Here is a 23753-nt window from a genome sequence, read left to right as displayed (position 1 = left end):
AGGAAGCATTTTGGAAAAAAAAAATGCATAAATTTCTGTGTAATTTTTCTAATAACCCTAAGCAGGTTCAAAAATATTCAAAATACTTCTGATTTGTTTAACAAGTGTGTTGCATTACCTGATATCGACAAAAAAAATCTGTAAATCATATACACTCCTGGAAATGGAAAAAAGAACACATTGACACCGGTGTGTCAGACCCACCATACTTGCTCCGGACACTGCGAGAGGGCTGTACAAGCAATGATCACACGCACGGCAAAGCGGACACACCAGGAACCGCGGTGTTGGCCGTCGAATGGCGCTAGCTGCGCAGCATTTGTGCACCGCCGCCATCAGTGTCAGCCAGTTTGCCGTGGCATACGGAGCTCCATCGCAGTCTTTAACACTGGTAGCATGCCGCCACAGTGTGGACGTGAACCGTATGTGCAGTTGACGGACTTTGAGCGAGGGCGTATAGTGGGCATGCGGGAGGCCGGGTGGACGTACCGCCGAATTGCTCAACACGTGGGGCGTGAGGTCTCCACAGTACATCGATGTTGTCGCCAGTGGTCAGCGGAAGGTGCACGTGCCCATCGACCTGGGACCGGACCGCAGCGACGCACGGATGCACGCCAAGACCGTAGGATCCTACGCAGTGCCGTAGGGGACCGCACCGCCACTTCCCAGCAAATTAGGGACACTGTTGCTCCTGGGGTATCGGCGAGGACCATTCGCAACCGTCTCCATGAAGCTGGACTACGGTCCCACACACCGTTAGGCCGTCTTCCGCTCACGCCCCAACATCGTGCAGCCCGCCTCCAGTGGTGTCGCGACAGACGTGAATGGAGGGACGAATGGAGACGTGTCGTCTTCAGCGATGAGAGTCGCTTCTGCCTTGGTGCCAATGATGGTCGTATGCGTGTTTGGCGCCGTGCAGGTGAGCGCCACAATCAGGACTGCATACGACCGAGGCACACAGGGCCAACACCCGGCATCATGGTGTGGGGAGCGATCTCCTACACTGGCCGTACACCACTGGTGATCGTCGAGGGGACACTGAATAGTGCACAGTACATCCAAACCGTCATCGAACCCATCATTCTACCATTCCTAGACCGGCAAGGGAACTTGCTGTTCCAACAGGACAATGCACGTCCGCATGTATCCCGTGCCACCCAACGTGCTCTAGAAGGTGTAAGTCAACTACCCTGGCCAGCAAGATCTCCGGATCTGTCCCCCATTGAGCATGTTTGGGACTGGATGAAGCGTCGTCTCACACGGTCTGCACGTCCAGCACGAACGCTGGTCCAACTGAGGCGCCAGGTGGAAATGGCATGGCAAGCCGTTCCACAGGACTACATCCAGCATCTCTACGATCGTCTCCATGGGAGAATAGCAGCCTGCATTGCTGCGAAAGGTGGATATACACTGTACTAGTGCCGACATTGTGCATGCTCTGTTGCCTGTGTCTATGTGCCTGTGGTTCTGTCAGTGTGATCATGTGATGTATCTGACCCCAGGAATGTGTCAATAAAGTTTCCCCTTCCTGGGACAATGAATTCACGGTGTTCTTATTTCAATTTCCAGGAGTGTACATTATAAACAGTGCCTGAAGGAAATATGTGTTGATTTTTACATAATATTGAGCCGGAAAAGTACTCTGTATCCTTAACCCTTGACCATTTCATAGTTGAAACAGTAATAATAACAGTGAACACAAGAAAATGATGACTGTCATAAAGTCTTAAAGAAGGTTCATGAACTACAAGTCCATGTATATGGTTAGGGTTAGGTTAGTGTGTTTTAACGTCCCGTCGACAACGAGGTCATTAGAGACGGAGCGCCAGCTGAGATTAGGGAAGGATGGGGAAGGAAATCGGCCGTGCCCTTTCAAAGGAACCATCCCGGCATTTGCCTGAAACGATTCAGGGAAATCACAGAAAACCTAAATCAGGATGGCTGGAGACGGAATTGAACCGTCGTCCCCCCGAATGCGAGTCCAGTGTGTTAACCACTGCGCCACCTCGCTCGGTCATGTATATGGGATAAAGTCTGTAGTAATAATAAGATCATGTAATTGTACTAATACAAAAACAACAATTTCTATTTTCAGTGTCATCTCAGGTAATGTGTACAGTACATCACAGCACATATACTTCATGAATGCCTGCAGGGCAAATGCATTCACTTTACAGAAAATAAATATTTGTATGATTCAGTCACCTTGGAACTAATGGATTCTTGAGAGAGACTTGTTTTATTCGTGGTCCATTCTTGTCTACTCTGAAGTACCGGATACTGGCAATGGTATTATTCACTGCAGCCTGGAGATGTGCCTCCACTTCCAGGTGGATGGCATTATTTAATTTATCCAGACACATTTTGAAATCCTCTGTGCACCTACGTATTCTTGTCTCTTCATCAAAACAATCACTCCTTGAAAGCAATAAAATACAAAAGAAATTTGAGGCTTATAAAAATATTTTACACACACACACACACACAGAGAGAGAGAGAGAGAGAGAGAGAGAGAGAGAGAGAGAGAGAGAGAGAGAGAGAGAGGGGGGGGGGGGGGGGGGGGGAGAGAGAGAGAGAGAGAGAGATGAATATTAAAAAATTACAAAGTAAAAAAATATGAAATGTGTTTTTATAACTTTAATCAAAAGAAAATGTTAACACTATAATTCTTACACAAATTTTAATAATGAAGTAAACTATTTCAGTACTAACAATAGATAACTTCTCACTGAGGTATACTGCAATGTATTCCACAAAAGGAAGTGAACCTACTTGCATTTGCATCTATTTTTGTACATTACCAGTGATATGGCATTCCTGGACCTTCAGTGCCAATTTTTCTAATTATCCAGATGGAGCCCTCGGGCTCAACAGTCAGCATAAAGAAAGATGGTTAGTCACAACAGTGAATGGAGCACCATTTGAACTAGGTCATAACTAACTGATTGTCCAAAAACTGTAAGGCACTCTTTCTTAGTTGCAGAATAATTCTTCTTGGACTTGGAGAGTACTCTGGAGATGTATTCATGCATCTGATTCATTTATGAAGCATCTGTCATAAAAGTACATTTCAAGTAAGTCTATCTCATCACGAATTCTTCAGTAAGTTGTAAAACATGTCATGGCTTTTACTTTCTCTGAATCAGGGCAGACTTTTTTTTCTGTTTACTAGATGCTACAAGATTTTCATTTCTTGGGTGACAAAGAGGCACTTCCTTGGATTCATATAAAGACTTGCATCATTGACATGTCTGCAGTTCGTCATCTAGTGGCTAGCATTGCTGCCTCTGGATCATGGGGTCCTGGGTTTGATTCTCGGCCGGGTTGGGGATTTTCTCCGCCCGGGGACTGGGTGTCTGTGTTGTCCTCATCATTTCATAATCATTCATGAAAGTGGCAAGACTGGACTGAGTAAAGATTGGGAAGTTTTACAGGCACTGATGACCTCACAGTTGAGCCACCCACAAACCAATCACCACCACCACCATCATCATCATCATCATCATCGTCATCGACACACATCAGCACAGTTGTTCAGCAGATTACGTGATCTTAAATGTTTTCTGGTAAGACAATAGTGCCATCCATGGACACATTGTTTATTTAAGATGTCAAAGTAGGTCATCTGTCACATGTTCACAGGTGGCTGGAGTATTGCACACACCAAGCAGCATAACTACAAACTCATCATATGTTATGAAAGCAATCTTTTCTCAGTCAGCCTTTTCAACCTCCATCTGCCAGAACTCATCAAGTTTTATGAAAGAAACTGCTTCTCAGTCAGCCTTTTCAACCTCAATCTGCCAGTAGGGTCAGTCTGCATAATCATAGGGGAGAAATGGTTCACTTCATCCAGATGTCCAAAGTCTTATTAATTTGTGGCAATAGATATATATCATTATTTTTTCATCCACCATTAATTGATGAAAAAATGCCATGTGCTTGTTTTCCTTCTTCGCAAAGGTCACAGGAGACAATCCGATGGCTGAACATCTTGCAGTGAGTCCTCCCTTTTCATTCTGTATTATCTGTTGCTCAGTTGGAGAAACATTATATGAGTGCTGACAGATGGGTGTTGATACCCATCATTCATACGGTGGTTCACACTGGCTTGTCTGCTTTACCTCATTTCCACAATGGACCTGAATACACCCAAAAATTCATTCAGCATGGCCTACACCTATCAACGTTATTCCATGGTAAACCTGGGACCTATTGGTCATTCTGTAGTAGATTTCCCCAGTTCATAGTTGTCAATGCTAGCGCAGCATGATTATCTGGTTAAATAGTCCCTATGTACGTACCACTATGGATCAGCTGTTCATGGCAACTGGTGACCCCAGGCTCTCCTTGTCCACTTGTAAGGGTTATGATTGTCATTGCACTCCAGATTTATTTTGTGAGGTTTAGTACTTTTTTCGATCAACTAGGACTTCACAGTTTAGCTGAGTGTCCACATTGCTGATCAGCACTTATCTCATTTATGATGATGGTATAAGAGTGTCTTCAATAACAGACATTCGCCCAGAGCAACCATTGTCACACGGACTTGTTTCAATAGCTTAGTTAATCTGGAACTCCAATCTTACATAGCCTATGACTTCTTGTGATGCAGGCTAAAAGCCCCTCCAAGGATAAGATTATGACTGTATTCTGGTGAAAATACTCATTTGAAGGGTTGCGTTCTCACACTGTTACTGAGTCACACAACACAGGTTCTTGTTTGTTGAACGTATCTTTCATCTGCAACATTGAGAACAATGCTCTTTGAACTTCAGAACATAGTCCTCTTCAGCTGGAAGAGATTAGCATTTGATATCACAGAAAATGACAGCCCAGATTTGACTAATGCCTATACAGATTGGTACAGATTGGTAGTCATTAATGAAGATGATGAGATTTCCTTATATTATGGCAAATGTCATCCAAGGAGGACTTTCTTCTGTATCAGCCTCACTTAATTTAAATTTCCTGATTACAGCAAGTGGGTGAGCAGCTGACACTGTATGATGATAGCAAACAACTGGAGAGCATTTGGGACCAACTTCATCTAGAGTGCAGTGATGATCTCATCTCACATATCAGCTGTAGCTGTCTGACACGCACAGGATTGCATAAATGCTTTATGTCTTTTCATGTAATAGTCATCAAACATTCTTATTCTTCTTCTTCTTCTTCTTCTTCTTCCTCCTCCTCCTCCTCCTCCTCCTCCTCCTCTAAAATAGCATTCTACATGCAAGGTGTCCAGAATAGTGACATACTGCTATATTGTCCTCTGTTCTCCAAATATAAGCTTTCCTGTGGAGCCAGCAAAAGTGGGGTCCTGATAGTCTTCCATTATTGTCATCAATGCAACATTCAAAAGTCTGTTGAATGTTTTTCAGTCTGCACTTTTCTGGTGTATTTCCTCAATGTTCTGGTAACACTCGATTAAGTCCTCTGTAGTAATGAGATCATTCAAAAGAAGTGCATTATAGATTTCCTCTGCAATGCCTTTCATTAGCTGTGAAACTTATTGGCTTCTAACATATTTGGATTCACTATGTGTCACAGTCCCAGTCATTTCTGATGATGTAGTCTCCCTTGGTATTAGGTCCAATTATTGCTGCTCTTCAGTATGTACACTTGCTACTGGTTGTAATCACATGTTTTTGTAATTTCTGTTTGAAATATTTCCCAGTTCTTCAATTTTTCTCAGTGCTCTCAGACCTCACATTGACTGTACAATCAGAATAAAAGTAGACATTGTCAACACATATCATATCATCCCACTTTCGAAAAACAATGCTGCATGCCTGATGTTCATGTAATTTTTTGATACTTTTGTGTCCATTGGTACCTTGACAAAGCATGCGGTAGGCAGAATGTACTGTTTGTAACCATTCTACTCATTCTTGTCGACAAAGGTGACAGCTTTTGAGAGGCCTTATTGGAGCAATAGCAATATTCATGACTGTGGTACCCAGTGACACCATCAAACCATGTCATGTACAATCCAGTACGAAGTACCAGTTATGAGAGCAGTGTCATCAACAAGAACTAACACATCACACAGACACACACATACGTAAAGGTGGACGTGAACAGTCTGCTTCAACAGAATGTTCCTATTTAATCTAATCTTTTCTTCACGGTCCTTATGGGTGAGGTATGAAGAGGGTTGTAGTATATTCCTAAATTCCTCATATTATCAAAACATTGCAAGTAGACTTCTGTAAGAAAGTTGGAGTCTGTGTGTCCACCAGTTCACATTTTTCAGCATCTCCATGATGCTCTTCTGAAGGTCAAACAAACCTGTGACCATTTGTGTTGCCTTACTTTGTAAACATTCAATATCTGCTGTTAGTCTTATACAATACGCACACTTGAGCAATATTCTAGGCTGGGTTGTATGGGTGTCTTGTATGCACTCGTCTTTTTAGACTGATTTCATAACCATTACAATACGGCAGACAATGTACGGCATGCAACAACATCATGCAGGAGGAAAAGGTAGCTGTATCAAAGAATGACAGAGAATCACATTGCAGTTTCAGAATTTTACTGTAGGCAATACTGAAAAGTGATGAAGAATATCATCTCTGTTACTAGTGCAAGGATGCTGAAAGAATGGCCAGTACTTAGCCTCAGGAAGTGGTGATTCCTAATACAGCTGACAGGAAGACTTAAAGTAGAAAATAGCAAACCTAGACACTGGAACCACTAATTTACTAAATTATTATCCTTCAGGAAGGAAACTGAGATTGTTTGGGGAATTTGGGGTGGGTGGGGGATAAGGCTTCAGAATATAAATTCTACTGTTGTATACTCCCTCATAGGCCTTCTGGTTAATGATAATATACACATGAAAAGCAACTGCAGAATTCACTCAGTGAAGACATGACAGAACAATTATTTGTTCCTCAAAAAAACTTGCTTGATCAGTGTCCAGAAAGTGGTTCGTTGTTCCCCTTCACAAGGGGGAAAAAAACTGCACGATAAACCTTAAGTTTTGCATCCTATTTTGAAAGGCTTCTTTTTATTCTCTGCAATTGTTAATGGAGTAGTTCACATTTTTTGTTGTTCTATGTTACTTATTTTGTTTCTATGTTATTTTATTCTTTTAAAATTTCTTCAGCATGCTGTAAATTACATAGGTATTTGTTCCATTTTGCCATAGAGCCTGAAAAATTAAGGAACATATAAATAATTACATTTTAGTAAATGACTTACCTATATACATTATATAACTGAAGGGCTAATTCCATATCCACATTAGACTTCAATCGGCGATACTGGGGATCTTGAGTAATCTTTAGTTTCATGTTTTCCTGAGAAACTACTTGCACTGGTGGTAATCTTTTCCTTACAAGTGACTGAAATTCTGATACAAGTGCATTAACATCCACCATGTACAGCTCAGACACTTTAATTTGTGGAAGAAAAAAGCCATGGAGTGCACTTCGTATTGCCTATAAAATACAGAAGAATCACAAAGTTGTTTAAATAGTTAAAAAAAGTGTTCCACATCTACAAGCAATTACATTGTTTCCAATTTCACTGACACCTATCTTGTTCAAATGACAGATGGCCTAATGTAATGGCACACTTTTTTAAATTATGAGGGTAATCCCAAAAGTAAGGTCTCCTATTTTTTTATATGTATATAGACCTGTTTATTTCTACAATGCTTCACTTCAGTTTACAGCTTGAACATTTAGCTATTTTTCGACATAATCAACATTTCTGTCAATGCATTTTTGTAGACACTGTGGCAGTTTTTGTATGTCCAAGCCATACCAGCTCGCCGCCAGCTCCACAGCTTTGGCGAAGAAGGATGCCACCACTGGCACGATTGTCGCTTGCTCTCAGGTGTAAAATGGGATGCCCAGGTTTTGTCACCTGTGACAATTGAGTGCAGAAAGTTGTCCTGTTCAGCTCCAAGGCGTGAAGAAATGCGTGGGAAGCATCAACTTGTTGCTGCATGTGGTCCTCAGTCAGCATGCATGGCACCCATCTTGCGCACACCTTCCGGTAGTTCAATGTTTCCATTAAAATTCTGTGAGTAGTGCTTCAGGAAACCTCAGGAACCAACATGCAGAGATCATCCAAGGTGATCCACCAATCTTCACGCATGCTTTACTCAAGCTGCAACACTGTCTCCTTTGAAATTGATGGTCTCCCGCTCCTTTGTTCATCATGAATTTTGGTCCGACCAGCTGCAAACTCACTATAACACTTATGAAAATTTTTGACATCCCTGCATGACTCAACATACACTTCCATCAATTGGCGATGGATTTCAATCGGCACAGTGCCCTTTCTGTTCAAAAACCAAATAACTGCACACAATTCGCACTTGGCAGTAACATCCAATGGGAGCTCCATTTTCAGTGGCTCCCAAGCCAAGACTGAGCGCCTCAGCATGGTGTGCACATGTTTACACACAGCGCATGAAGCACTCTTCATAACAGTGTGACCAACTGCCACACAAACAGAGATCTGTACTTATAAAAAAATAGGAGACCTTACTTTTGGGATTACCTTCATACTATTTGTTGTCTGAGCTCAGTCTGTACTGTAATACATTGATTTCTGTTACTGCTTAGTATGTTAACACTCCCCTACTCAAAGTATCAGGCCAAACCTCACATTCGCTTTGCTATCATAGCTAATGTTTCAGACCATTTAGCTAAGCCTTCTAATTCGATAAATTTCCTACAAATAATGTATTTACTGAACGGCTACACTTTTAAGTTATGTTTTCAGGGAGTATGGTCACTATGTTATCTTTTTGATGAATAACAGGACCTATTTCCTTCAGTGCCATACTTTTTACTCACAGCTTCTCAATAAGTGTTTATGTTTATGATATTTTGAACTTTAAAATACTGCTTCAGTCATGGCCAGCAAAAAAATTTAACTTACAGACTTCAATAATGTCATTGATTTTAAGATCTGTTAGACACAACCAAACTATCTTACAACTCAATACTATCTTACAACTCAATGCTATTTTACAACAAAATGCGTATGCTGAAATTTACTGAATATGAGAGAAAGGACTCTCTCCTTCCATGATGTGCTGTTGCACTATGGTTCTGATAAGGTAGTGGGATTAGACAGTTCTCAGCTCATTTTCTGCTGACACACCACTTATCTAACTTGTGTTGTCTTATATCTGTTGGTAGACTATGAAGGGATTTAATAGCCAAGTATAGAACCACATTACAACATTTGTGGGAGGATATTATGAATGTTGTTCTGTATCTTATGTTATGTTTACATCTCACAATATATTCAAAATATAGTTATACATCTAGCAACAGTCATCATCAAACAGTATATTAATATACATGGAAGAACATCGCATATTCCACATATCAGTGAATCGAATCATTACCTCTGCGGCGGCATGCAATTGGTCGAGTGACCTATCTTTGGAGTGCCATCTTAGAGGTTTGCACCAGACCTTCAGCCTATTGCGAGCTTTTGAATTGGAGTGACTGTGTGTTTATGTATGAGGGCTATCCACAAAGTACATTATGTTTTGGAATTTAAAATAAATAAAGTATTGGAAATTTTTTTTATTATATACAGATGAAAGCCACACTTAAATACTACTTTTCTACATAGTTGCCATTTAAATTAAGGCACTTATCGTAGCGACAGACGAGCTTGGAAATTCCTTCGTCGTAAAATTCGGCCGCCTGCACCTTCAACCACGTGGTTACCTCTTCTTGAAGCTGTGCGTCGTCATCAAAACGCTGCATAGCCAACCACTTCTTCATTGCTGGGAATAAGTGGAAGTTGCTCGGTACCATGTCGGGACTGTACGGTGGATGAGGAAACAACTCCCACTTAAAAGATTCGAGAACTTCACGACTGGCATTTGCCATGTGGGCCCGGGCGTTGTCGTGAATCAGCAAGATCTTTCAGCCCAACTTTCCCCTGCGCTTGTTTTGTATTGCTCTTCTGAGGTTGTGCAGAGCTTGGCAATACCTTTGAGCGTTTATTGTAGTGCCTCTTTCCAGGAAATCCACAAAAATCACACCTTTTCTGTCCCTAAAGAGGTAACCACGTGGTTGAAGGCGCAGGCGGCCGAATTTTACGACGAAGGAATTTCCAAGCTTGTCCATCACTACGATAAGTGCCTTAATTTAAATGGCAACTATGTAGAAAAGTAAAATTTAAGTGTGGCTTTAATCTGTATATAATAAAAAAAATTTCCAATACTTTATTTATTTTTAATTCCAAAACATAATGTACTTTGTGGATAGCCCTCGTATAATGATGTCAAGCTGATCATTAAAGTGCTTACCTCTACACGTGGGATCTTACTGTATTCATTTAAGCCATCGTACCCACTTCCTCATCTCTGTTCTAGATGTTTCCATGTGTTGACTATTTTCATGTTGTGTTTTGAGGCACAGATAGGGAATCATCCAGTCATTTGCCTTAATGAGTGTTGCAATCCATGTAAATCTCTCATGTCAATTTGATCAAGATTTGACTTTCCTGCTTTGCAAGACAATCCTCCACATGCATTTCACATATTAGTCTGCTGTTTGTTGTAATAAAAATGTGATAAAAACTCAAATTGCTATTGTTTGCAGATGTGAATAAATTACTGGACAGAAAGTTTGTTATGCTGATTCCAATCCCTGTTGAACTATATGCATATAAGGGGCAGTCAAATGGAAACGAGACAGATGGAAAAGAAAAAGTAAACTGTTTATTATTTCAAAAGTAACTGTGATAACTATTAATACATTTGTCCCACTGTGAGACAAGATGGTCAGTGCCTTCACGGAAAAATTTTTGCAGTTACCTATGGAATGATAATTGTATCATGCATACACTTTTCCATCCGAAGCAATTCAATGGCCATGAATGCCTTTCATCATGGCTCAAAAATATGGAAAGTTTATGGGGAGAGATCGGGACAGTATAGAGGATATGTAAGGGCTTCCTAGTGAAACTTATGCAGTGTAGTCGAAACAACCTTGGCAACATGTGGGCATGCATCACCCTGCAACAGAATGATGCCATCTGTCAACATATCTGGGCATTTGGACTTGATGATGTGCTTCTGTTTGTGCAAAGTGTCCATGTGAACATCAAGATGGAATTATAAATATCTGTTTAATGTTAAAACAAACATCAGTCTTAACACTATATACATATAAATGTCACAAGCATTATAGTGATGAGCTGCCACTCTGTGTACCACAGTGTCATGCTTGGTGTCTTCTATGAGAAGATGGTAATGTGAGAAAAAATTGTCTTTAGAAAGCCTAGTAGATACCAGCATAATGTAATGCAATCATCACCATTTTAATTGTAGCCTGGAATATGTTGGAGTGTGCCTGGCATAAATAGTTTAATGGGCACACACAAATAGGTTTCTGTTTCCTGTTTTACCCATATGACAAATTGTAGGTGGCTTGAGGTCTCATTTTCATGGTTGTTCATATAGTCTGATGTTTCAAAATACGCTAAAATGTTAGGGAAACAGCATTCACAGTTGGGACTAGCGTCATGGGGTGACTTCGATACTGTTCCCCATCTTTTCCTAATTCATGTCATACAGTTACATTGTGAGCGCAATAGGTATACGAGATATGCCTGGAAAGTAAGTACTATTTGGAAAAAACTCATAAAAAACATTTTTTCACACCAAAATTTATTTTCACAAGAGAGAGAATTTCCTAAACTATTTTTCTACATAGTTGCCGGCATTGTTCAAACATTTTTCATAGCAGGAAACCAACATATGTGCAACTGGTTGCAGTACAGTGCACCAGCAGCACTTTGTCATATGTGAGCGAGCACAATAATTTTACAGTTTTTTACCCTGTGCTGATTTTTACCCTTTCACTGCTCCAGACGTAAATATACGCTAATCGTTTCAGTTCTCCAGACGTATATATACTATTTGCTATAAACAATACTTACAGCGGTTCCTGCTACAGTCGTATAGTTACGTATAATGCCAAAAATCGGGCCAGCGAGTCGGAGGTAATTGTTGCGCAAGTATGCAGTTTAGCTGTTGGAATACTAGGAAATACCTATTGTATGCTGAATTCTCTTTCTGCTGAGTTCATTCGTATCGCTATATTACCTAGTTTGTGTGCGGCCGTTTCCGCATTACCGAATAAAATGACGCGACGTTACCGTCCGTTTACAGACGATGAGCTGCTGAGTATCCTAAACCAAAGTGACGACGAGGACCTCATTATGCCCAATTCAGCTGATTATGGGTGGACAGATAATGATGACGACAAGCTGGCAGGAAATCTGTCACCACAAATATAAAAAATATTTGTGAACCAACAAACATTGAACCAGTAAATGCATATCCAGATTTTGATGTTATCGTCGATTCTTTCTCCGATTCCGAAGAAGAGCCTGAGCGTATGCCTGAAAAATCTTCTCAGAGACACAAAACAGTTGATTTTAGATGGAAAAACTCTGATTTGGACCCTGAAGTGTATAATTTCGATAACAGTGGTTCCAGTTGCAAAATCATCAATTTAGATTATTTATGTACTGTATACGACTGCTTCCAAGTTTTTTTAGCCAAGAAATTGTGAGCTACATAGCTGAGCAATGTAATTTATATTATGAACACCGTTGCAATGATGCCAGTGAAAAATCAAGACTGCGACGTTGGAAAAACACAAACAGTGACGACGTTTACTGTTTCCTTGCTGTAAATTTTCTGATGCTTCAAGTGAGAAAAAATGAAATAAACAGTTATTAGACCAATGATCAGTTACTGTCTACTCCAATGTTTGGGCAAATCATGCTGAGAGATCAGTTACTCAGAATGTTACATTTTGCTGATAACAGTAAGGACCCTGGAAATGACAAAACCTGGAAATTACGTCGAATTGTGAATCACTTAAGAAAAGTATTTCCAGGTGCTTTCTATCCTTTTTAAAAATTTGTGCGTTGACAAAAGTTTAGTTCTCTTCAAATGTCGTGTCTTCTTCAAGCAGTACATTCCTTCCAAACACCACAGGTTTTGTGTAAAATTTTTTGTGTTATGTGATTGTGAAACTGGTTATGTTCTTGGCTTTATTATTTATGTGGGTGCAGCAACAGACATAAAAAAAGAACCTGACTTTGGTTTAAATGTTGGAATACCTGGAAGCATTGTTCACACTTTACTTGAAAGTTACCTCGGCAAAGGTCACACATATGTTGACAATTGGTACACTAGCCCAAAGTTATTTTCTTATTTGCATGACAGAGTGGCTAATCCCTGTGGAACTGTGAGAAAAAAACGCAAAGGCATGTCTGCTTTTTTAAAAAAACTTATAAAAGGCAAGATCGAGTTCATGTCAACAGATAAACTTCTTGCTCTGAAGTGGCAGGACAAGCGGGAAGTGAGGATGATTTCAACTCTTCATACAAGCGAAATTACAGCGACTGACAAAATTGACAGAACCACGAATGAACCAAAAACAAACCCAGCTTGCATCGTAAGCTACATTGAAAATATGGGGACCGTCAACAGGAGTGACACGATGCTAAGTTCAGTAGAATGTGTACGAAAAACTGTAATGGTATAAAAAAGTATTTTTTCATTTGGTGGATCTGTCTGTGCTCAGTGCACATGCATTATATAAAACTCAAACAGGATGAAATATTTCAGTATCTGATTTTCAACAGAAACTTATCAAGGAGATCCTAGAGATTCACCACCAACTGCAAACAGAGGGACGTCATGGAAGGAGATCGGCTTATGGTGACAATACCTTACGCCTAACCGAGCGCCACTTTATCTCGCTAATCCCAGGAACTTCAAAGAAGAAGGCCGCCCAGAGAAGGTGTATTGTATGTGCAAAACATGATAAACGAAGTGACAAGATACATATGTGTAAAATGTTATGTGCATTTATGTTTCATTTTTTGAGAGATATCACACTTTGAAGTATTACTAATGTAATATGTTTTGTATTTTTTTCTCCTAATAAAGTACCTTTTTTAACAAAATAAGACTTTCTGAACAAAGATTTAAAAAAAGGAAATGATTTACAAAGACAATACCGGATTTTGGGTCTCATTTTTATCTCAATAATAAAGGTAGACTGCTACAGTCATATATATACGCACCGGGAGCCGCTGAGAGTAAATGTGCAGTGAAAGGGATAATATCACAGCCCCTGAATATTGAGTAGTATGGTTTATAAGAAAACCTGAGTGGTCCACTGATAGCCTTAATTGCATGATGCTGTGACTTATTCAGTGGTAGCTCACTGGTGTAATGCTCATAGTCTTAATGCATATCTAGTGTTATGATTGATGTTTATTTTAACATTAACCAAGTATGCTTGATCCCATCTTAGTATCTTCTATGACAAGATGGCAAAGTAAGCAAATGTTGTCTCTAGAATGGTGAGATGACCAGTAACTGTCATAACATAATATAACTGTCACTATTTTGTTTGGAGTGTGTTGGAGGATTCATGGCATTATAGTTTAATGTTTCAAAATCTAGGACTATAGTGTCAATCGGTGTCTTGTATATTGGATATTATGGTCTGTAGTGAGGAAACCTTTAGTGGTTGTGTATTCTGCTACCATACATGCTGGTGCAACAGCTTTCTGTGTTAATGTGAGAGATGTCTTTATACATTTAATTTTGGTAATGGTTCACACAGTTTGAAGTTCCAAATGAAGCTAAAATGGTAGGTTGTCATCATCCACAGTGGTGGCTAATGTAATGAGCTAACTTTGACACTGTTTCTCATGTTTTCTTAATGCGTATCAAACGGTTACATTATGACTGCAAAGGTTAGAATGAGGCATGTTTGGAAAGTAAGTACTGTTCTGAAGAAAAACCCATAAAAACATTTTTACACATTTTTTAACCATAATTTATTTTTACAGGAAAAAGCATTTCTTAACCTATTTTTCTGCATAGTTGCCACCATTTTTCAGACATTTGACATAGTAGGAAACCAACTTTTCTATTCCCTCTTTGTAGAAATATGCTGCCAGTGAAGACAGCCATTGCTGAACATTGCTTTTTGTCATTTTCAGCTTGTTCAATACCTTCCCATGGTTGAAACCATCAATGTGGTACAATAATGAAAAAAACTGAGAAAATTTTGGCATGCAATTCAAAACAAAAGGCATGGAATGCTCATCACGGCAGTGTGTTGCTTCATGACAATGCACATCCCCAGTCTGCTCATATCACAGTCAACCCTATTCATCAATTTGGTTAGGAGCAGTTCGATCACCTACCATACAGCCCCAACCCCACACCTACTGACTACCACTTTTTCTTGAAATTGAAACATGATTTTGGAGGAAGGTGTTTTAACAATGATGGCAATGCAAAAACCGGTGTTCAGAAGTGGCTGTCTTCACTGACGGCATCTTTATATGAAGGGGGCATAGAAAAGTTGGTTTCCTGCTATGACAAAATCTCTGAACAATGCATGAACTATCTGGAAATATTGTTTAAGAAATGATATTTCTTGTAAAAATAAATTTTGTTACTTTTTGTTTGGACATGCCTCTTAGGTCAAAATGTTGTTGAAATTTATAAGAAGGGATCAATTTTGTTCCTTTTACTTACCAATGAAATAAGAACTATAATGTACTAGTTATTGGTAGTGCATATGAATAAATTACATTGTGACTGTGATACGACACTGGCCACAGATGATTCCAATGGATCAAGAGCAAGAAACTAGTGACAACTGTTGACTTTCTGTAAACTTGTTGGTAGTTCACGCATTCAGTGTGGTTTCTTCTGTTGAATGTCTCATGCATGTAATAAGATTACTCTGTATCTGTTGTATGACAATGTGTTGTGTGGATGTTACCCAAGTATGTCCATGGAATTTTGCTTGATAAGCATTTTTAGTGCATGTATGTTAAAATAAAAAGAATGCTAATTGTGCTATTAACAGCTATGCACATTATATCATGGCAATGTTATTTCTGTTACATGTTTGTTAATATTGCACTGTTTGGAAATGAATGGCTACATTTGAAACTAGTTGCCATTATAAATTACGCACAAGCATGACTGAAATTTAAATCATAACTAATTTTTCACAAGTCATTGTGAATCATCATCATAAAGTAATGCTGTCAGGAATGTAATACAGAAGATAAAAGCAAACTTCATCCCATCATGTACTTAGAGCCAGATCGATAATAAAATGAACAGGTTGTCAAAAGTTAATCTTAAGAGATTTCACTTTCAATAACAATATATAACAAGATCTTTTGTCATTTTATGAAAGTTACCATTATTAAGCAAAATGTATGCATATTACAATAATGTGATGAACTTACTGACAGATGTTCTTCACAATTTACTTCAGATGGTATGCCCGAAAACTGCCACTTTCCTTCTGCTACTTCAACTGTAAGCTGATGCAGTAGAGCATCGAGTAGATATGCTGGTCGAAGATGTGGTGAATTAACTAGATTGTAGGTGCATTCTGGATGTTCTTTGAGCCACTGGGATTCATTGGCAGTGTGGTTTAAAACTACATCACAGATGCTCACCACCTAGAATTAGAATCAAGACATTTCAACTGCTTAAGCAATTTTTTCAAGAGCAAATACAGGCTAACATATGCATAAAAAATAAGTATGCTCAGCCTCACGAGTGATATAATAAAAATATTACCTCAACTACAGAAGAAAGAGATTCACAAGTGAACATTCCAAAGTGTAAATAAATGATCTTGATGAAACTTAGTGGGTGTGTAGAGGGAGAAAAATAATGCAACACTTTTTTTTTGCACACAGTTTCGTTTCTAAGGAATAAAACACACCCTGAAGTGTGATTCGGCACATTAGATATAGAGGGAATACTTTTGAAACAATGATGAATAAAAATGTTTTTCATATAAAAGTTGATATGTAATTAATGTTATTGAAAAAATTATTTTGTATCATAATAATGAGTTACTTATTATTTTCAATTAATAAAATACATATATGTGAAACAGTAAAGCAACATGAATTTAAAACATAAAACAAATATAAGTACAATAAATAATTAGAATAATAATGAATGTTTAGGTATTTTAATTAGGTGTGTTGAAAAACTCCAACAGCAATTTTCATAGAGTTTATTTTGCAAAAATTGTGTTTCAGAAACCAATTTTATTACACATGGATTTATGTTGCTTGAAAGCTTCTTTAATTTATGCTGTAACAAAATTTTTCATTTTTCAAAATTAATTAATTAATGGTGGTGAGGTATTATGAAAAATTTCAGATCATTACAAAAAACTTTTCCAGAATGTTAATTACATATCAACTTCTATACAAAAAACATTTTTTATATACAGAAAAGCCAGAGAAACTGGTATAGGCATGCTTATTCAAATACAGACATATGTAAACAGGCAAAATATGGTGCTGTGATCAGCAATGCCTATAAAAAACAACAAGGGCCTGGCCCAGTTGTTAGATTCATTACTGCCGCTACAATATCAAGATATAAGTGAGTTTGAACACGGTTTTATAGTTGGCAAATGAACGATGGGGCACAGCACCTCTGAGGCAGCGATGGTGTAGGGATTTTTCCCATACAACCATTTCACGAGTGTACTGTGAATATCAGGAATCTGGTAAAACATCAAATCTCTGACATCTCTGCAGGCGGAAAAAGATCCTGAAAGAACAGGACCAATGCTGACTGAAGCGAATTGTTCAACCTGACAGAATTGCAACCCTTCCACAAATTGCTGCATATTTCAATGCTGGGCCATCAATAACATCAGCATGTGACCCAATCAACAAAACATCATCGATCTGGGCTTTTGGAGCCGAAGGCCCACTCATATACCCTTGATGACTGCATGACGCAAAGCTTTAGATTAGATTAGATTAATACTTGTTCCATAGATCATGAATACGACACTTCGTAATGATGTGGAACGTGTCAGGTTAATAAAAGATGTCTGTACAAGATATTACATTACACAAAATATTACATGACACTAATGTTTAAGTTGTCTTTTTTCCCCTCCCTTAATTTATATCTAAAAATTTAGCCAATCAGTAGAAGGAGTTGTCATCTAGAAATTCTTTTAATTTATTTTTAAATGTTGGTTGGCTATCTGTCAGGCTTTTGATGCTGTTTGGTAGGTGACCAAAGACTTTTGTGGCAGCATAATTTACCACTTTCTGTGCCAAAGTCAGATTTAACCCTGCATAGTGAAGATCATCCTTTCTCCTGGTGTTATAGCTATGCACACTGCTATTACTTTTGAACTGGGTTGGATTATTAACAACAAATTTCATAAGTGAATATATATACTGTGAAGTTACTGTGAGGATCCCTAGATCCTTAAATAGATGTCTGCAGGATGACCGTGGGTGGGCACCAGCAATTATTCTGATTACACATTTTTGAGCAATGAATACTTTTCTACTCAACGATGAATTACCCCAGAATATGATGCCATACGAAAGCAGCGAATGAAAGTAGGCATAGTAAGCTAATTTACTGAGATTCTTATCACCAAAATTTGCAATAACCCTAATAGCATACGTAGCTGAACTCAGACATTTCAGCAGACCATCAATGTGTTGCTTCCAGTTTAACCTCTCATCAATGGACACACCTAAAAATTTTGAAAATTCTACCTTAGCTACAGACTTCTGTTCAAAGTCTATATTTATTACTGGAGTTGTGCCATTTACTGTATGGAACTGTATATACTGTGTTTTATCAAAATTTAAAGAGAGTCAATTTGCTGAGAACCACTTAATAATTTTGTGAAAAACTTCATTTACATCACTTAGTTCTTGGTTTTTGGATGTTATTACTATACTTGTATTATCAGCAAAAAGAACTAACTTTGCATCTTCATCAATGTGGAATGGTAAGTCATTATTGTATATCGAGAACAGTAAAGGACCGAAGACCGAACCCTGTGGGACCCCATACCTGATAGCCCCCCAGTTTGAGGAATTAGCTGTTGTTTTAACATTACATGAACCACTTATTTCAACTTTCTGCATTCTTCCAGTTAAGTATGAATTAAACCATTTGTGCACTGCCCCCCCTCAAACCATAATGATTTAGCTTATCTAAAAGAATTCCATGATTTACACAATCAAAGGCCTTTGAGAGATCACAAAAAATACGAATGGGTGATGTCCAGTTATTCAGAGCATTTAATATTTGATCAGTGAAAGTGTATATAGCATTTTCTGTTGAAAAGCCTTTCTGAAATCCAAACTGACATTTTGTTAGTACTTTATTTTTACAAATATGGGAGGCTACTCTTGAATACATTACTTCCTCAAAAATTTTTGATAGAGCTGTCAGAAGAGAGATTGGGCGGTAGTTGTTGACATCCGACGTATCCCCCTTTTTATGCAATGGTTTTACAATGGCATATTTCAGTCTATCAGAGAAAACACCCTGCTCCAAAGAGCTATTACATACGTGGCTGAGAATCCTACTTATCTGTGGGGAACAAGCTTTAAGTACCTTGCTGGAAATGCCATCAATTCTGTAAGAGCTTTTACTTTTTAGTGAGTTTATTATTTTACTGATTTCAGATGGAGAGGTTGGTGGAAATACAGTTGTTTCAAACTGCACAGGTATGGCCTCTTCTATTAGTAGCCTTGCCTCTTCTAGTGAAGATCTAGATCCTATTTTCTCCACAACATTTAAAAAATGATTATTGAAAATATTTTCAATTTCTGATTGTTTGTTAGTACACTTGTCATTCAGTTTCATGGCACTAAAGTCTTCCTGTGCTCTTGGTTGCCCTGTTTCCCTTTCAAAAATAATCCAAATTGCTTTAATTTTATTATCAGAGTTACTGATCTCAGACATGATACACATGCTTCTGGACTTTTTAATAACATTTCTTAGTACTGCCTGGTCCCGTCAATACTGACATTGGACTCTTGATGACTGGAAACATGTTGCATGGCTGGATGAGTCTTGTTTTAAATTGTACTGAGTGGATGGACAGGTTCGGGTATGGAGACAACCTCATGAATACATGGACCCTGCATGTCAGCAGGGGACTGTTTAAGCTGGTGGGGTCTCTGTAATGATGTGGGACATGTGCATTTGGGGTGATATGGGACCCCTGATACGTCTATATACGACTTTGACTGGTGACACATATGTAGGCATCCTGTCTGATCATCTACATCCATTCATGTCCATTGTGTATCTCGATGGACTTGGGCAATTCCAGCAGGACAATGTGACATATCACATGATTTACAATTGATGTGATATCAACAGATCTAATTGCCTTCCTGCTAGCCTGTTGTTATTGTAAACTTTAGCATTTGTTCTACTGAACTGTTTTGCATCTTATCAACAAAGTTGAACAGGCTTTACATGATGCTTTTGCAGTTTTAGATAATGCAGTGCTATGTTTGTTATTTTAAAACTTGTTTCGGCATTCTACAGAAATTAACATTAGGAGAAATAGTTTTAAGGTTTTTAAGACACTGTGGGAGTTTTTCTGAATTTTGGTGAGATATTCACTGTTAGAGATATTGACCAGTATCTGTGAACTGTGCTTTTATATGTTCAGGTACACTGATGTTACGAACTTCTTGATTTGATATTTTTTGAGTAACGATTTTCAGTATTTTGGAGAATATATAGGAGGGTGTAAATTTTGGAGGGGTATTGTTTTGGAATGAATAAATTATCTTTATATGGATCTTTCCAACAAAATTGATGCTATGAATGAATATCAGATACCTTTGGTCATACTCTTGTCCTAACGCCCCAATGAGCCATGACAGTTTGGATAGATTGCTTAAGTTAAACCATTCTAACATAAGTTACAGGTCAGAATTCACCTGGAGTATACTTATAAGAAAACAGAAAGCATAGCAATAGGATTACATACCACTTAGTACAAAATAGGCGGGGGACTGAATAATATATAAAATATATGATACAATGTCAGCTACATATGCTAATAGTGTCTGAACATATGAAATAAAAATAAGAGATGAAATGCAGTGCATCTTATATAATATTGAACAATATTGCTTATGTGACAGGCGATGTTCAAACACTCTCACACTGACATACAAAAGGTATATGTTACGTTGAGGGTTCTTCATCAAGTGGCTTTCAGGCATATGCAAGTACAATGAATTTCAGAAATTACATCGAAGTATATGTCATTAATTAACGACATGTAACACACTGAGTCCTGCTGTACAATGTTAATACTTACGTTTGCCAAGTCCAAACATTGAAAAAGAATCTCAAGTGTGAAATGTTATGAACAATAAGTTTCAACAAACACAACATCATAATGAGACAATGAGCTGAATTGGAATACTGTAAGAGTTAAAAGCAAATTATAGTAGTGCTTTGAAACCACATGATAACAATTTGCAATAGGCAACTACATGAGAAGCGATGGCTCTTAATTTAGCATAGAGTTACAGTGAGAAAATCATGTGACTGAGAACAATGCCTATGGATTAATTAAATATGGAAAGTGCATGTACATATTACCCATTACATAGTGACTGTGATTGTAAACCAGTCTCATAAAAACACTAAAATATGTAAAAGTAATGTAATATACCGCATTTTTACATATTTTAATAAAATTTTGTTAAAAAAGTTTACATATGTATTTATAAACATTGCATAAACATTTGAGCACAGCCAATCAATGACAATAAAATACTAGTGCAAGGTCTAGATTGCAACAAGATATAACGTGAAGAGATCCAATTTGGCCCATTGTCTCATTATGATGTAATGCATGTTGACACTTGTATCTTTCATTATTTTTCACAACCTTTCACAATTGAGATGTTTAAGCTCTGGTATGAGCCTTTTTCAGTGTAGGTATTTTCATTGTGTTTGATTCCATGGGAATGACTGTGGCCCACACCCATGATGTAATCCATGACAGGTAGATGGTCAGCTTCGGTCTTAATGTTATCTGTCTTTTTTTATTGTATTGGAGATCTAAATTTTAAAAAGACAGTGCAGCTATCTTCAGTGCATTATTAGTAGTCACATAGACTGGACATAATTATAATGACGCATATTCCAGTTTAAATACTGGAATATGTGTCATAATTACACAAGAATTCTACAGCACATAATCACAGATCATCTCCTACAGACCTGACTGTGTCAGAAATGTTAATATAGCTTGATGTTAAATTCAGAATGTATACAGTCTGGTCTGTATTAGAGGCTCTGATTGGTGAGGTTTTACTGATGTGATTGAAAGGAAGTGTATGTTTGAGTATACTCTCATGCCAATAATTTTGTTTTTACATATGATATTTCAATCTGTCTTTTATCAATTATTGTGGGGGGTACTTAGTTGTTCTTGCTCAGTTAAGTCCACTCAGACCTCCATTTGCAGCACCTGACAAGTATAATAAAGCCAGTTGTCAAAGTCTTGCGATGAAAAAATTGTATTTTGACTTGGCATGACATAAGAAATTTGGTATTAAATGAAATGAAAATTACAAACTCTAATGTCACCATGCATATGGTAGATGGAAAGGTGAAGCAATTATACTTCATAAAAATATTAGAAAGTCAAACAATAACATACAATAATGTATATAGGCTGTTAGCTTGCTTACAAAATGTCCAAACTTGGATGGTAGTCTATTAATTTGCATGCCTGATCACCATTTGTCTACAGGGGTAAGGAAGCTCAATGTAAGAGCTTCTAAACAATTGCATACCATTTGCATACAGTAGGAGTTGTTATATTCATAAATAACACAAATTCAAAATTATGGAAATAAATTGGTTCTGTGTAGCTCAGCATACATGACATGAGGTTGTGAATTTAGACTTGAAAATGCTATGTATATTTTTGTTACTACATACAATGGAAAAAGTGTGTGTGTGTGTGTGTGTGTGTGTGTGTGTGTGTGTGTGTGTGTGTGTGTGCAAGAAAAAGATGGCACTGTGCAGGCATTTAGAGAGACTACTAATTTATGTTGATTTTAATACTGATTTTTTAAATAATTCTGACAGGAGAGGCAATCTAGATACATTAAATGTATTCACAATTGTGAATTTTGAAAAATATCAACTGTAGAATGGAATGACAACAATGAAAATTTGTGCCAGACGAGGACTCCAACCTGGATTTTCTGCTTACACGAGTGGTCACCTTACCAATTGGCTATCTGAGTACAACTCATGACCATACCTAAACTTCCACATGTCTTCAACAATGCATCTACAATCTGTACTTATACATTCATTATGAATATTCCCATACAGGATACACATTTCACTTGAAAGTCACTTGCCTGCTGTTGGTCTGAATTACAATGCAAAGTTCCTTTGGACATGCATGCATATCCAAAGCAACAGGCACTGCAGCAACTACAGCCATTATGAAATACATTAAATGTGTTTACAGTTGTGAATATGGACAACCATCAGCTGTAGAATGGAATGATGACAACGAAAATTTGTGCCGTACTGGGACGCAAACCCAGAGTATGGGTTGTAGACGCATGGTTGATGACATATGGAAGTTTGGGTCTGGCTGTGAGTTGTGCTCAGATAGCCAAATGGTAAGGCAACTTCTCACGATAAGTGGGAAATCCATGTTTGAGTTCCAATCTGAATCATATATTGCATTGATTGACTTTCTGTCAGTTCTTGGAAGCCTATTTTATGCATTATGAATTAAACACACACAACACTGGTGTAATATGAATAAAGAATATTATAGAATATATATAAAGAATATTACACAGGTGTTGTGTGTGTTTCATTCATA

At 38.0% G+C, this 23753-nt stretch overlaps 1 protein-coding gene across 5 annotated transcripts in view; it reads right to left on the bottom strand.

Moving 5' to 3' along the window:
- LOC126248999 (glycogen debranching enzyme) overlaps positions 1-23753 on the bottom strand; it is a 220039-nt gene that overhangs the window by 97937 nt on the left and 98349 nt on the right. For all 5 annotated transcript variants that reach the window (XM_049950579.1, XM_049950582.1, XM_049950583.1 and 2 more), the window contains exons 6-8: positions 16306-16524; positions 7213-7451; positions 2206-2418 (exon numbers count right to left, since the gene is read on the bottom strand). In XM_049950579.1, the coding sequence (XP_049806536.1) occupies positions 2206-2418; positions 7213-7451; positions 16306-16524 (671 nt within the window). The remainder of the gene's footprint in view (positions 1-2205; positions 2419-7212; positions 7452-16305; positions 16525-23753) is intronic.

The sequence above is a fragment of the Schistocerca nitens genome, chromosome 3 (genome assembly GCF_023898315.1).
Source record: "Schistocerca nitens isolate TAMUIC-IGC-003100 chromosome 3, iqSchNite1.1, whole genome shotgun sequence".
In the NCBI taxonomy this organism is placed as follows: Eukaryota; Metazoa; Arthropoda; class Insecta; order Orthoptera; family Acrididae; genus Schistocerca; species Schistocerca nitens.
This window is presented reverse-complemented; position numbering and strand designations above follow the sequence as displayed.